This window comes from Canis aureus, chromosome 14 (assembly GCF_053574225.1).
Source record: "Canis aureus isolate CA01 chromosome 14, VMU_Caureus_v.1.0, whole genome shotgun sequence".
NCBI classification, from domain to species: domain Eukaryota; kingdom Metazoa; phylum Chordata; class Mammalia; order Carnivora; family Canidae; genus Canis; species Canis aureus.
This window is the reverse complement of record NC_135624.1, coordinates 49,467,384-49,482,046: the sequence shown is the minus strand read 5'-3', so window position 1 is coordinate 49,482,046 and position 14,663 is coordinate 49,467,384. Positions and strand designations below refer to the sequence as shown.

Below are 14,663 nucleotides of genomic sequence, written 5' to 3'. Positions count from 1 at the left end.
AAAACTTTCTATGCAAACATACCAACAGTCATCCACACTTCAATAAGGCAATCTAAGATTTTTAACAAAGGAAATACAGTGGTTAGTTAGGTCAGTAGTACAATTCATTACTATTTGTTGTGTCATCTCTACCATGTCCTAAGTGACATTCCTATCTTCTCCCTAAAGTCCATAAAATTTTCCTTTCAAACATGTCTCTCTAATCTCCATAAATACAAAGACTAAAACAAAAAACACAAATATTTATTTAGGGAACTATTTCACAATGAACAAAAGTACGCTTTTGATCAAGATGAACCCAAAAAACAAGCTTTCCTAATGAGCAATGGGTACTGTTCTTCATATCAAAAAGTGATAGTTTTAATATGTTGGGTATGTTTCTATAGGTTATGGGGGCAATGATCCACATTTTTGGTAGTAGTGATAGGTCCATTAACTTTTCTATCATTATTTTATCTCCTTTTTACTGTCCCTAGCTGCCACTACTCTCCAGGTCTCCTTCGATCCATGGACATCCATCATTATAATCACTTTAGGGATCCTCTCACCTTCCTTGTCCCTTTGTCATGTTTGCCTGGTATAACTGCAACCCCTGTTAAATCCAACTCTAGCTAATCTTTACGAACATACCAACACCTGACAAGGACAAGAGACACACAACCATAGCCATTAACCTCAAGAAAATTTGGAAATGTACTCTCTCTCTCCTTGTGTGAATTTTTCATTCTACTAATTCATTCCTATCAACATATAAAAATGTTGTAATTTCTCTCATCTTGGAAAAAAGTCTTCTCTAGATGGCAAGTTTCCCTCCAGGTAGTATCTAGCAATCCTACTTCTTTCCCCTAGTTTATTCGTACACCTCTAAATGACTATTTCAGAATTTCTCTTCTCCATCATTCAACACCCACTTCCACACATCCTCACATTCATCAGGTTAAGTCTGCATCCTGTGCTGCTGGGAAAAACTGAAGCTGTCAGGAGAGAGCTTTCAGTTGTTCCCATCAATATTATCTTATCCTACTCACTTCACGGCGTCCTGCCTTCTCTCCTGTTCATATGAGTAAACTGTCCATCTCCTTTTTAAGGCTAACCCTCTTCTTGCATATCACATCCTGTCTAACTTTCTTAAGGACATTGCTCTTACAACTGTCCCTTCTTGCATCATCAATATTCCCTCTAGTAACTCATTCTAAGTATACAAACATGCTATAATTTCTATCATTTTAGAAAAAAATTTTCCCAATTCCTCATTTGCCTTAATACTGTTCTGTTCCTTTGCCCTCTCAAAAAAATTCATCAAAAAAGTTGGGGATCCCTGGGTGGCTCAGCGGTTTAGCGCCTGCCTTTGGCCCAGGGCGTGATCCTGGAGTGCTGGGATCGAGTCCTGTGTCAGGCTCCCTGCGTGGAGCCTGCTTCTCCCTCTGCCTGTGTCTCTGCCTTTCTCTACGTGTCATTCATGAATGAATAAATGAATGCATGCATGCATGCATGAATGAATGAATGAATAAATAAATAAATAAATAAATAAAATCTTAAAAAAAAAAAAGTTGCCCATATTTTCTCATTCTAATTCCAGGGACGCCTGGATGGCTCAGCGGTTGAGCACCTGCCTTCAGCTTAGGTCTTGATCCCGGGACCTGGGATCGAGTCTCACATTGGGCTCCTTGTGGGGAGCTTGTTTCTCTCCCTCTGCCAATGTCTCTGCCTCTCTTTCTCTCTCTCTCATGATTAAATAAATAAAATCTTAAAAAATAATAATAATTCCTCTCCTTCCATTCTCTCTTGAATCCATTCCAAAAAGTCCTTTTTTTCAAACTTCACCTTATGCCACTAAAAATGATCCTGGTCAGGACCACCAGCAACCTTTGTGTTTTAAAATCTAAAAACAGTTGGGACACCTGGCTGACTCAGTCAGTGGACCATAGAACTCTTGATCTTGGGGTTATAAGTTCAAACCCCATGCTGAGGGTAGAAATCACTTAAATAAAATCTAAAAGTCATTCTCAGTCCCCTTCTTCTTGGCCAATCAGTATTATTTGGTAATTAATTCTCTACTTTGAAACACATTCTTTTTCAAGACATACAATGGGTGTTCTTCCTATGCCAGTAGTCATTCTTCTCTATGGATCTCCTCCACCTTCTTTTCTTACCTGGAAAGAAGCAACCCAGGGCTCTGTCCTTACCACTTCTCTATCAATACATTCTGATTCAGTTTCATAACTTCACTTAAATACTAATTAAAACACCAACTGTTCTGAAATTTCTATCCCCAGCCTGTATCTTTCCCCTGGACTCCAGATCCCTATATCTCTTCCTATGCAAATTCTCCAACAGACATCTCAATTTTATTATGTCCTAAACTGAATTCTTGGTCTCCCTCTGAAAAGCCCTCCTTCCTCCTACTGTCTCTTCCATCTCAGATGTAAATGATCTTCACCATCTGCACCACAACCACTCTGGCCCAAGTTATCTCTTACCTAGATAACGGTTACAACCTCTTAACTGGCCTCCTAGTTTCTATGCCTAAACTCTCTGTAGTCTGATCTTCTTAATAAAGCAATTAAGACTTTAAAAACCTACAGTAAGGGGTACCTGGGTTGCTCAAGCGACACTCAACCGTCGGTTAAGCGTCTGCCTTCAGATCAGGTCGTGATCCCTCCCAGGGTCCTGGGATTGAGCTCCGAGTCAGGTTCCCTGCTAAGTGGGGCAATCTGCTTCCCTCTGACCCTTCCCCTGCTGGTGCTCTTTCTCTCTCTTATTCTCTCTCAAATAAATAAAATCTTAAAAAACAAAAACAAAAACCCTACAGTAGATTATTTCATTCCTCTGCACAAACTCTGTCCGTATCATCCTTTTTATTTCACTAACAGGAAAAGCCATAGCACTTCTAATGGTACAATGCCCTACATAATCTGGCCCAAGGTTTTTTGGGGTTTGTTTTTTGTTTTTAATAAGGAGGGGGCAGGCAAAATAACAGAAAACCTGCTACTGATTTTTAAATAGTTTAATTAGCAAACATCTATAGAGTATTACCTATGTGCATACCACTGTTCTAAAAACATCACATAAATTGAATCATTTAATATACATAACTACTCTGGCAGAGATAGGTTATTATTATTAATTATTACTACATTTTACAGATCAGGAAATGAAAGAATAAGATTAGGGGATATGCTCAAGGACACAGAGCTAGTAAGTAATAGAGGCAGAATTCAAACCCTAGAAGTCTGGCACCAGAGTCAAAGATCGTCACATCATTCTATACTGCAGAACACAATAAACTCAATGAATAAAAGTAACCTCTTTTAAAATATGAAAAAAAAAAAAAAAGACTACATATTAAAAGGATTGGTACTCCTCAGCTATCATAACTTCTTAGCCAAACATTTGATGAGATTTCATTTAGTTTAAATAAAATTTGGATAGGTCCATGACTAGTAATTGTTAGGATGAGAAGAGACAGTCAAAATCCAAGATGGCTTTGTGACATTTAATTTTGGCTGAAAGTTTCAAGAACCTTTATCTTAGGGCTAAACCACATGTTCCCATACCATCTCTTCCTGCATTTGCATATTATGAAATATAATCTCTTAGAGCAATTCAAAATTACAGAATAACAAAACCAGAAAACTGTAAAGTAAACTTAAGTACCACAAAAGGTAAATGATATGACTGAGAACTAGTTAACAGTTGGGTTACTCACTTGTTTCAAGCCCAAAGAAATAACTGACTTAAGTCATCTTTATCTAACAAAATTAAACTAAGATCTTATTTCCCTATTTTAGCTTACCCTTTACCATTTTCCTGGCAACAGGCTAACCATTTGCCAGCACATCTGCCTCTTACAATTGCCATCTTGTGAAATTCAAAGTTAGGTATTATCAAAACAAACCGAAAAAAGAAAAGAAAATGGTTTTAATCTGAAAGACTGCCCAGGCTGAAATTTTTACAATCTCTTTGACTAAAATTAGTAAAACACACTTAGGCCAATAGATCTAGACTTAGAAAGTCCCAATAATTCTTTATTTACGAACAATAATGAGCACAGAAAACAGCAAGACCATTGTTACCGCCATCTCTCCTATGTGTAAGACTATCTTTTTAATATACATGTAACTATATACCATGCTTCATTTATTGCTTACCTAGATTACTTTTTTTTAAATGGAAGGCACCCAGAAGAATTTTTCAGGGAATTCATTTTGTACTAAAACAACATAGAATGTTCCAGTTTTTTGGCAGAACATTCAGCACTTTTATACTTTATAGCCCTAATACAAGATGAAGATACCAATGCCTTCAATAAATGGAGTTATAATTGTCTAACTAACCTGCTTGGTGGGAGTCCAGTCTTGAACAAAGAAGGAGGAGAAGTAAACTCCGCTTTTGTAGATGGAAGCGCTGCTTCCTTCTCTGAATTTCCAGTTCTTCCCTGCTGTACCTTAAAAAAAAGGGTTATTAGCTTATTTAATAGAACACTCAAAATACATGAAAGGTGTTCAAATTTGTAACATGTGATTTCAAATTAAATATGAAGTATGTTTTGTTGCTGAATATTTAATAAAATTATCCTATTTTAGAATAGCATTAAGTAAAGGCACCAAGGATGGATTAGGGGATCAAAATGTTCCCAACCATTAAAAAGTTCACACTAATGTCACTTAGCACTCTAATAAGCCATAAGTCCTTTCATAAACTCCCTTAAATGCCACAAATAAGTCCAAAATACTTGGTTATGACTCCATGTTTCAGAGTTCAAGAAAGGCTTTGAAGAATTTTCCCCTTCTATGTTTACTACCATTCTGAAAAAAACCACCAATGGCCATTTTAGCCATTCTGGCCATTTTCAATTCAGACTGTGATCTGCTCCAACATGAGTATTAATAACCCCTTGTTGCACTTCCAAACCATTTGTTTCCCCCTCATCAACCAACTGTACCACCATCCTGCCAGTTTAATACCCCTAGCAGCTGGAAGGTAGTCATCTGTCTCCTCAATAACTTTTTTTCCCTCCTTATATTCATTTTCAAACCAGTTATCTACTTCATAATTTCTCCCAGATTTAGCCATCTTTTCTTCTCCTAGCAGATCTTTTGAGTATGGTCCAGTCATACTCCTACAAACTGGTGAAATTCTTCTTTATGCTCGTCTCCTTTTATACTCCCCTTCCTATCTTAAGTCATCATTAATTTATTAAATTCAAACAAACTAAGTTGCCCTATACTTAAAAAACATCACACCATATTCTATGTCCTACTTAAAATCTAAATTCAGCACCATTCTTTTTCCCCATGAGGCAAAAGCCAAGAAAACTTCAGACACCTTGACTCTGATACACTCAAACCACCAATTCCAGAAACCATCTAGCTCTCATATAATCATTGTATGAGAAAAAGAATGTATCTGAGGCATTAAAGCGAGATCTCTTATTAGTACTGCTAAACCCAAACCCCTAATGGCTGTCTTTATATAATTAGGGTTTAACATTGACATTTTAGAGTTCCACTTTAAAAAAAAAATCCATTTAAAAGACCCAGATCCTAGTGAGGGATGACAGAGGATCAGTACCAAGAAAATGAGGATAGATAGTAAGAAACAGATCTGATAAGATACTTGAAAGGTAAACCGACAGAATGTGATGATGGGAAATAAACATGGTTCACTCATCAAACATTAAATATCTATTATTTATTATCTAAAAATCTGTTACCAGAGGTTGAGACTAGAGAGAAAAATACAACAAAATCTTAGACCATGGGACAAGACAGATACATGAACGATCAGACCAATACAATAAATGCTATGAAAAAAAGTATCTGTGGGATAAAAGATGTTATGAGAACACAGAAAAAAGAAATGCAAAATTCTTCCTGCAAATATCAGGAATATGAGAGTTAAGAGTATGGTCTCAATTGTTCCCCTTCAGTAATTTATATCCAATTATCTAATAAGCAACTCAAACCTGCTGTGATCAGTACAAAGCTACTGATTTCCCACTTATCCCCCAATCTGATACTATCCAAGTCTTCTCTATAAGTAAATAGCACCATCATCTACTGAGTTACTCAGGAAAAAAAAAAGAAATCCTAGCAATTATCCAATAGATAGGACCATCCTCTGTCACCTTTACCTTTATGACACATACCAAATTCAACCACTGATTATGTCTACCCCTAAAATCCAGGTTAAATCTACCACCACTTATCGACTGTTCTGCTAAATGTTCTCTCTGCTTTAGTCTTACCTCTGTAAAATCCATCCTCTATATACAGCCAAGCAATCTTATTAAAAGTGTAAATCAACTCATGTCTCTCCTCTGCTCAAAATTCTCCAATAGCTTCCCAATGCAAACAGAATAAAACCTAAATTTATCATGGCCTACAAGGATTTATACTGTATTTAGGTTTTATTCAAATCTGTATCCCAACCTAAAAATAGTGCCTGGCACACAGTAAGCACTCAATATTTATTTTTTATTTGACTGACTTTGGGACTCAGCCTAAATGTCACTGCAAAGTCTTTCATAGGACTTGGAATTTATAACTATATAATTTTTGGCCCAATTATCTAATTAATGACTACTTCCCCCATTAATTCAGAAAAACTCTAAGATTACAAAGTCTAGGTCGATAATGCTCAAGCCTGAGATGCTTCCTGGTATAGTCAACACTAAATTACAAACTGGGAAGGGGGAAGGAAGAAGAGAGAAAAAGAGAAGCAGAAGAGGGGGAGGGGAAGAGAGAGAAGAGCACACGGATGAAAGATTATTTACAACAGGGAGAAAAAGAAAAGGCATCAGGAAGACAGTACATTTTTAAACATAAAAATTGCTTCTGTTTCCTCACTTAAGTTTTCTTTTTTCCTTAATTTCTTTGTAAAATACTCTTAATTCTGAACATCTTTGCCATTTTAGCAACTCTCATTAACTTGCATCCATGTGTTTGCTTTCAGATGTTGCACTCAGGATTACACAGAGTCAAAACTTAACTAACCAGAATGAGACTATTTTTTTTAAACATGATCTAGTTTTTTGAGAAATGACTATAAGATATCATGACAGATTTTTTAAAAACAAAGTCATGTCAGTAGGTCTTACATATCCAAACAAAAGTTGAATGAAATCTGTAAACTTGAGAAGCTAAATATTTCAAATCATACTACCAGTGTACCAAAACTTAATTTGTGAAATTTCTTTCAACTGCTCTTCATAGATTATAAAAGATTAACCTTACAAACAAAATAATATCTAAAAGGAAATTTGTTAAGTGTAGTACATCCAAATAATGCACTATTTAAAATGTTATTTATCAAAAAACCTTAATAACCTAGGAAATATCTGTCACATAATACTAAAGTAAAAAAGGGAAAAATAGCAAAGCACATAAATTATCATAATTTTGTTTCAATCCACAAGAACAAAATGACTGACAAAGCAATAAAATTTGGGACTTTGAAAGCAGATTAAAAAATAGTAACTGAGCAGACTAAGGAAACCTGAATCCTAAGTTAGCAACAAAAAACCAAAAATATTATTATGATTTCCACTGCAGGACCCAAAAAGGTTCAGAAATTGACAACTCAAGTTCCCAGAACATCTGAACCAGCCAAGTATAAACCCTCTAGGCAGGCCACTGAAATCTAATTCCTGAAAAACCAAATCGCCACAAACAGAAAAAACAAAATAACCCAAATGATACTGACATGTGAGACAGTTAAAAGAACTTAGCTCTATAGTAAAGACTATAGTAAATTTTATTTATATTCAGAGTTTCCAATCACTTTAGAGGCCCATTTGCTTATGAGTGAATGTCCAAGGATCAACAAACATTTGATGAAAGTCAGAAGCCAAAAACAACAAACACACTCTGTAGAAAAATAAAACCTAAATGAAACAAACAACCTATCATTAACATAAATATCTTCTGATAGATATTGGATATTAACATTATAACCACAGAAAGGAAAAAATGAATAAGAGTTATAAGGCTAAAGAAATCTCCCAGATAATAGAAGACAAAGAGGGAGAAAATGAGAGAAAAGAAAATTAAAGCACTAGCATAACAGGTCCAATATTTGAATGGGAGGTCTAGAAGGCATTAGAAAGCATAGAAAAAGTAAAAACATAATAGAGAAGAAAATATCCCATAAATAAAGGATATATGTGCCCATATTTAGAGGGTACAAATGAACGCGTGGTACAACAGATGATAACAGACCAGGCAGGACACATAGTTGGGAAATAACAAAACAGGGTGACACAGCTTATACTTATCCACCGAGGAAAACAAAATCATCTGCGCGTGTGTGTGTGCACATATAGACATAAAAATATTTTCAGAGAAGGCTGTGATCAATTTTTCCTGACACATACATGCTACTCATTCCCACTAGTCACCCTTTCCTTGCTCCTCACTCCAAATTACACAATTGTTTTTGCACCCAAGTGGTTTTATTTTTATACTTATTAAACTTCATCTCCTTTCATTTCAAAAAAAGAACAAAAACCAGAAAAATAAAACAAAAACCTTATATATACTGAAGTATATAAAAGAATGGTAAGAATGTCAAAATGTGGATACTCATTGAAGCACTGTAATAAATACATAGGAATGCATTTATACCATTCATTTACTGATTAGTATATTTAAAAATTTACTTAACAAAAAGTTTAAAAAATTGTTTTAAAGAGGCTGGTAGGTTGTTTGTCTCTCAGCTGATTAAAGATTTTAAAAAGTAGACGAGAAAAAAAAAGTAGACGTGAAAAGAAAAATTGTGATTCTCAAATCTGTTCCCTTTTTCTATATTCACTAGTTTAAGATGGGTTCTTCACTCATTTCATCTCTACAGTACTCCAACAGCTTCGTATCTGGTCTGTGACTTCATTTTCTCCTTATACCCTACCCTTCTCAAGAACACTTGTCCGTTCTTCTTCTAAAAACCAGATTTGCTCATGCTATTCTATTACTCAAAAACTTACCAATGGCTTCCTATGGCCTACACAAATGTCTGCAGGCTAGTTTAAGATCACGGCCCCAAGTCTACCATTTCCAGGCTTCTCTCCTAGAATCTCTCTCATCCACCCCAACTCTCCTTTCATGCTATCAGGTTTTGCTCATATTGCTGTCTTAAATGTTTTATACTCCCCCTCTTCTACTAATGAAAACTCAAGCATCTTACAGTTACCATGTTTGAATCCTTCTAGATTCTGCACCATAGGGTAACCCACTCTATCCTCTGAACTCCCTACTGTACTTTGATAATAGCACTAACACATTTATCACACTATATCGTTCATATATATACATTACTCAGATCATGAGCTCCTTGAATACAGAGACCTTACCTTACTAGAGTATCAAGCACAATGTTGTGCACATTAGAGGTGCTCAGACATAATAAGAAAATTGGAGAAGTCCTTTTTCTTCTATCTGTCTCACCAACCCTAATAACTAATTCAAACAGTGAATTAGTAGGTAAGAGCTTAGACTTTCTTTTTCTGACCACACCTTATATTGCTGCCAGAATTGTTACTTATATTACTTGTACTTCCAGAATTTATGTTAAGTTATAAGGCACTTTCTTGCTCACAAATAGGCAATAACTCCTCCAATTTGTCCTTGTTTCTAGGCTTTCTAGAATGAAACCACACCCTACAAAGCCATCTCTCTTCTATTCTTTTCCAAAAAGAACTCACCTAGTAAGGCTAATTTCTTAAATAATACTCTCATCCACTATCTACTAAATTAAGCTGAGTTTCTTTGCCCAAGCCATTTCCTAATCTATAATATTTTTCCTTCTGTTCTCCACTCACAAGGTTTTGATTAAAATGACATGCTTCTCTAATACTGCATCTTCAGATTTCATTAAAAAATACAGAAATAAAATGTAGCTATATATTGTACTCAATGCCATTTCTAATCCTAGGGTAGTTTCTCATCAACTCATTTCTCCAATTCCTATAGCATTTAGTCTAAAATAAACATTTTGGTACCTAGTAATACCTAAGAAATAAATTTATCTCTGCATATTTGGGTTACCCATTATATTCTTATGACATTTTTTTTTTTTGTATTTTCCAGAGTTGCAGGATAGATAGTAAAATGCAACTCAGACTTTTTCAAAGCACTATATAGTCCGACATAGAAATGTGAACAAGGATATTTATTTAAGGTGACAGAAACTTGACTGAAATTTAATGTCAAACTGTATCCTGAAAATGCCAAACACTCCCATACAACCAGTAGTTGCAGATTTTGAGCAACATCAATAAAATGTATCTTACAGATCACAATGTACATAAAAAGGATGAGCCACACACATTATTAAAATACACACCGTAGGTGCACCTGGGTGGCTCAGTCAGTTAAGTTTCCAACTTGTGATTTTGGCTCAGGTCATGTTCTCAGAGATCATGAGGTTGAGCCACCCCCACCCCTCTAGCCAGGCTCTCTGCTCAGCAGGGAGTCTGCTTGAGATTCTCCCTCTCTGTCCTGCCCCCTGACTAGGATATGCTCCCTCAAATATTTTTAAAAATTAATAAAATACACAACCTATTTCCAAATCAGTATTTCTAACAAATGAATAATATTTAATGCACATTATCAAGGCAAGAAAAACCATTAGACTACACCCATTAAATTCAAATCCTCATTAATTCAGAACCAAATAAATCAGAATGGAACAATGACCTCCTCTCATATAACCAAAACAAACTTTAAAATAATTTTGGTAGATTGTATGTATATAAAAAACTCATTCACAGCATCCACTTTCGAGACCAGCTCCTAGGAATTCTTTTAATTCTTTAGTTTCAGAAGTTTACTGCAAAAAGACAAAAAATATAGAACCTGGCAGTTTTCAAAGACATCTTGTTTTCATTTCTGTTAGAAAAAAAAAAAAGGACCACTGCAAACGAACTATTTCATCAAGACAACTTTTCTATTCATTGTAATCAAGCGTAACAATATATTCATTCCTTAAATAAGACAGCACCAAAAAGAACCTGATAGCCATTTAAAATAGAATAGACATCATCACACACTTTCAAAAGATTGACAGCAGAACAAGAACCAAATACTTACCCAAAGTAGGATGTAAATTTAAATTAAATTCTCTACACAGAACTGTGTCCAGCAGAGCGGCTACATCTGCGGATATAGCACATGTATTGCATAAGGCAGTATTGTGGTGGACAGGGCTGTAGTCCCAAAAGGATCACAGAAAAGTTCCTGTCCACAGAAGTTCCCTGAGTATATAACCCAATCTAAAAGCCACTCCCAGTCTTCATTCCAGTGTCGTTCAATACAAGAATTAAGAACTAAGAATTAATAAGGTAAAAGAAAAGAGTATACAATCAGGTTTCGAGAAAAGTTTGTGGGTTGCTGTATATTGTAGAGATATGAAAATATGACATTAATTTTTGGACTGGGTCTGTGATATAATGGAGAAGCCAGAAGTCAGACTTTATACCCAAGTGGGAAGGAATATCAACCTGCAAGTCCCACCTAAAACTAATGATTTAAAGTTACAAATTTTAAAAATCAATGGCTTTATCTTATTCTGTTGAGTCTTTGAGACTCTCAAAAATGCCTAAGTTTTTTGAGACATCTTAAACTATAAGACACATTACACCAATGATTTTAGTGTCATACAGATAAGCAGTATGCCATCTTCTCTATCACTTCTTTAAATAAAAATTAGGAAAAGTCTCCAATTCTGATATAAAGATTATAGCATCATCTAAAATGAGAGCTTAGCCTTATGGTGTGAACTTTTATGTCTTACAAACATATACTATAATTCAAAATAAAATCACAACATATAGCAAGAATAGTTTTACTTCGCATTTGTTAGTATAATAGGCTATAAATTCACATGCTTGCAAAAGTGGAGATACAACAACAATCAGCAAATTTGTAAGTCACCAGGAAGCTGAAGGTTTGGAAAAAAGGTAGCTATTTCCACTTTAATCTCATCCCTTGAGTAGTGGTATGGGAGCAGACTCAAGAACAAAAAATGAGAGCAACCAAGGATAATTTACTAAAATTCACCTTAAAAAGATTGAATCTGCCATCTTGGATCTCTGCACCTGGTGTAACTTCCATAGTACAGTCTTCGGCCTAAGTTAAATAACATATTCCCCATTAAGATACCACATAATTTTTAATTGATAGGCCATATAAAGACAAACTAGCTGTGGCTAGTCTGTGACTTGAAACTAAGAACATCAGACAATATTAATATGAAACTGAAAGGGAAGGAAGGGAAAAAAAAAACATGGTAAAGAAAAAGAAAATTTTAAACTATCTTATAGCATTTAACCACCTTAATGGGGAAAAAGTGATTTATCTGGGGAGTAAATTTGGGACTCTAGGAAAGGCTAGGGTATTCTGTAATATTTACTAATTACCGTAATTTTATTTGTAGTAGAGGTAACTGGTATAACTTCAAGTCCCATCCGTATCCTCTTTTGTTTTTCACAGTAAGCTTTCCAGGTGTCCTCATTAAACCCATAGTTAAAATAATCAGAAAGATCAGCACCTAAAGATAAAGCACAGTGTTAGTGTACAAATACTTTGATCCTGTTTTTATGCAGCATATAAAATATAACTATAAAAATACAGATTTAGTGTTCTATCAAGTTTTAGCACCCCTTCTAATTTTCCCAATTCTCCCAGTTACCACCATAAAGCAATGGGAGCATAAAAATATTTTGATTTAAAGTACTCCCTTTAAGCCAGAAAGTATTATGTTAAGCAAAATAAGTCAGTCAGAGAAAGATAAACACTATAATGATTTGGCTCATGTGGAATTTATGAAACAAAACAAATGAACATAGTGGGGGAAAAGGTATTTCCTTTACAAATGACATTATAATAAAATAACATGCAAGTCTACTTTGTTTTAATTCAGTAAGATTTAATAATATGGGCCATTCTTATTCCTAATGTGCTTAAGAAAACAAAAATGACATTAAAAAAATAATACTCTAAATGGTTGCTAAAAAAAACAAAAATATTTTCTAATGACTGTTTTTTTACTAAAAATCTTTTGATATAATCCACAATAATCTTACCAGGTTTACGCCATGGTTTATCTTCAAAAGAATCCAAATCTACCTCCAAGAGTGGAACTCCATTAATGCTTCCAGGTGCATCAAGGTCCACCCCTTTGACTTTTGTTCCTATTTTATAAAATTACAAAATGAAGGTAATTATAAGCAAAAAGCTAAGAGATATCACAGGTAAACAGAAACCTTTGACCTTTTTTACTACCAACAGCACTAAATATGGCAAAGGTTCCAAACAAAGCATTAGAGTAATATTTACCATAAATAAAAGGTGAAATCAAACTTTGTGGAGTAGTTTATGTAAAATATCTCTGGATTAAGAGATTAGTGACTTGTCACTTATAAGGAATTCCTATATCATCAGGAAGTTGCTAACATCCATGTTTTAAATCACATTTTTGTACAGCCTATAAGCTAAGAAAAATCTTTACCTTTCTAAAGGGTTGTAAAACAAACAAGAAAATCAACAATATGACAGGAACCCTGTGACTTAAACAGCCTAAAATATTCTGTAGCCCTTTACGGAAAAAGCTTGTCCATCTCCATGATGTATGGTCAAAAACTGCTCTTTTCAAATGAACTGTAATAGTTCAACCTATTTATGACCTATTCATATATATATATATATATATATACACCTTATTTTCCTATTGATATAGCTACAAATACAAGTTTTACCTGTAGTTCCATAAACTCGTCCCCCTGTTTTGATGTTAAGATTTACAGGTGCTGTACCATAACTCCTAAAAACAAAATAAAAATTGTCCTAAGAAATTAAACAAAACAGGAATATATGCAATGTATACGAATAAATCATACACCCACATAGTAATTACATATATTAACAATGACTCATAAATTTTAGGAAATGTCTTAATTTTAAAAGAAAAAAAAAATTTTTTTAAAGTCTAACTTATTTTCTATCTGAAAAACCTACCTGCCACTAAGTCCACCTGGTTGCAACAAACTTCACAAGAAATTTTGGCTAAGACATTTGGTCTATACACCATGTTCTCATTTCCTCACCTCCTAGTTATTCAACATGCAGTAATCCTGCAAGAAGGAAATTTCTCCACGTTGTACCCAACTCCAGTGACCTCTTTATAGTCCTTTCTGCATTTGATACTGTTGATAAATCCTCTTTTAAATACCCATGGAGTACTTTTATCCACAAATAAATTCATTTATATTAAATTTAAAAATAAATCTAGGGTGAAAGCAGAACAGTGTTCTGTGATAATCAGTGATTATCAATGACTGAGGAAATAAGACAGAAATATCTAGAATGCTAGTAATGTCCCATTATCTTGATCTGTGTAGTGGTTACTTGAATGTATATAGTTGAAAAAGATACTGAGCTGTACTTTAATGTTATATAATCTACACATGACAGAGGATTAAAAAATACAAAATCTGGAGTCAGACCCAGGTTCAAATACAAGTTTTGTCAATTATTAGTTGTCTAACCTTGACTAAGTCATTTAAGACCTCATGGAATTTGTATAAATGTTCTGTAATATGAGTTTACAGATAGTTCTCTACTTTTCCATAAATGCATTCTTTTACATGAGGAGAAAAATCAAATATA

The 14,663-nt window shown here is 34.5% G+C and overlaps 1 protein-coding gene across 26 annotated transcripts in view; it reads right to left on the bottom strand.

The window, feature by feature from the left end:
* FIP1L1 (factor interacting with PAPOLA and CPSF1) overlaps window positions 1-14,663 on the bottom strand; it is a 74,471-nt gene that overhangs the window by 46,385 nt on the left and 13,423 nt on the right. For 9 of the 26 annotated variants that reach the window (XM_077848032.1, XM_077848005.1, XM_077848007.1 and 6 more), the window contains 5 exons: window positions 13,754-13,818; window positions 13,082-13,189; window positions 12,416-12,546; window positions 12,057-12,125; window positions 4,338-4,447 (listed from right to left, as the gene is read on the bottom strand). In XM_077848032.1, coding sequence (XP_077704158.1) covers window positions 4,338-4,447; window positions 12,057-12,125; window positions 12,416-12,546; window positions 13,082-13,189; window positions 13,754-13,818 — 483 coding nt within the window. The remainder of the gene's footprint in view (window positions 1-4,337; window positions 4,448-12,056; window positions 12,126-12,415; window positions 12,547-13,081; window positions 13,190-13,753; window positions 13,819-14,663) is intronic. The other 17 variants (XM_077848022.1, XM_077848026.1, XM_077848010.1 and 14 more) reach the window with 3 other exon arrangements.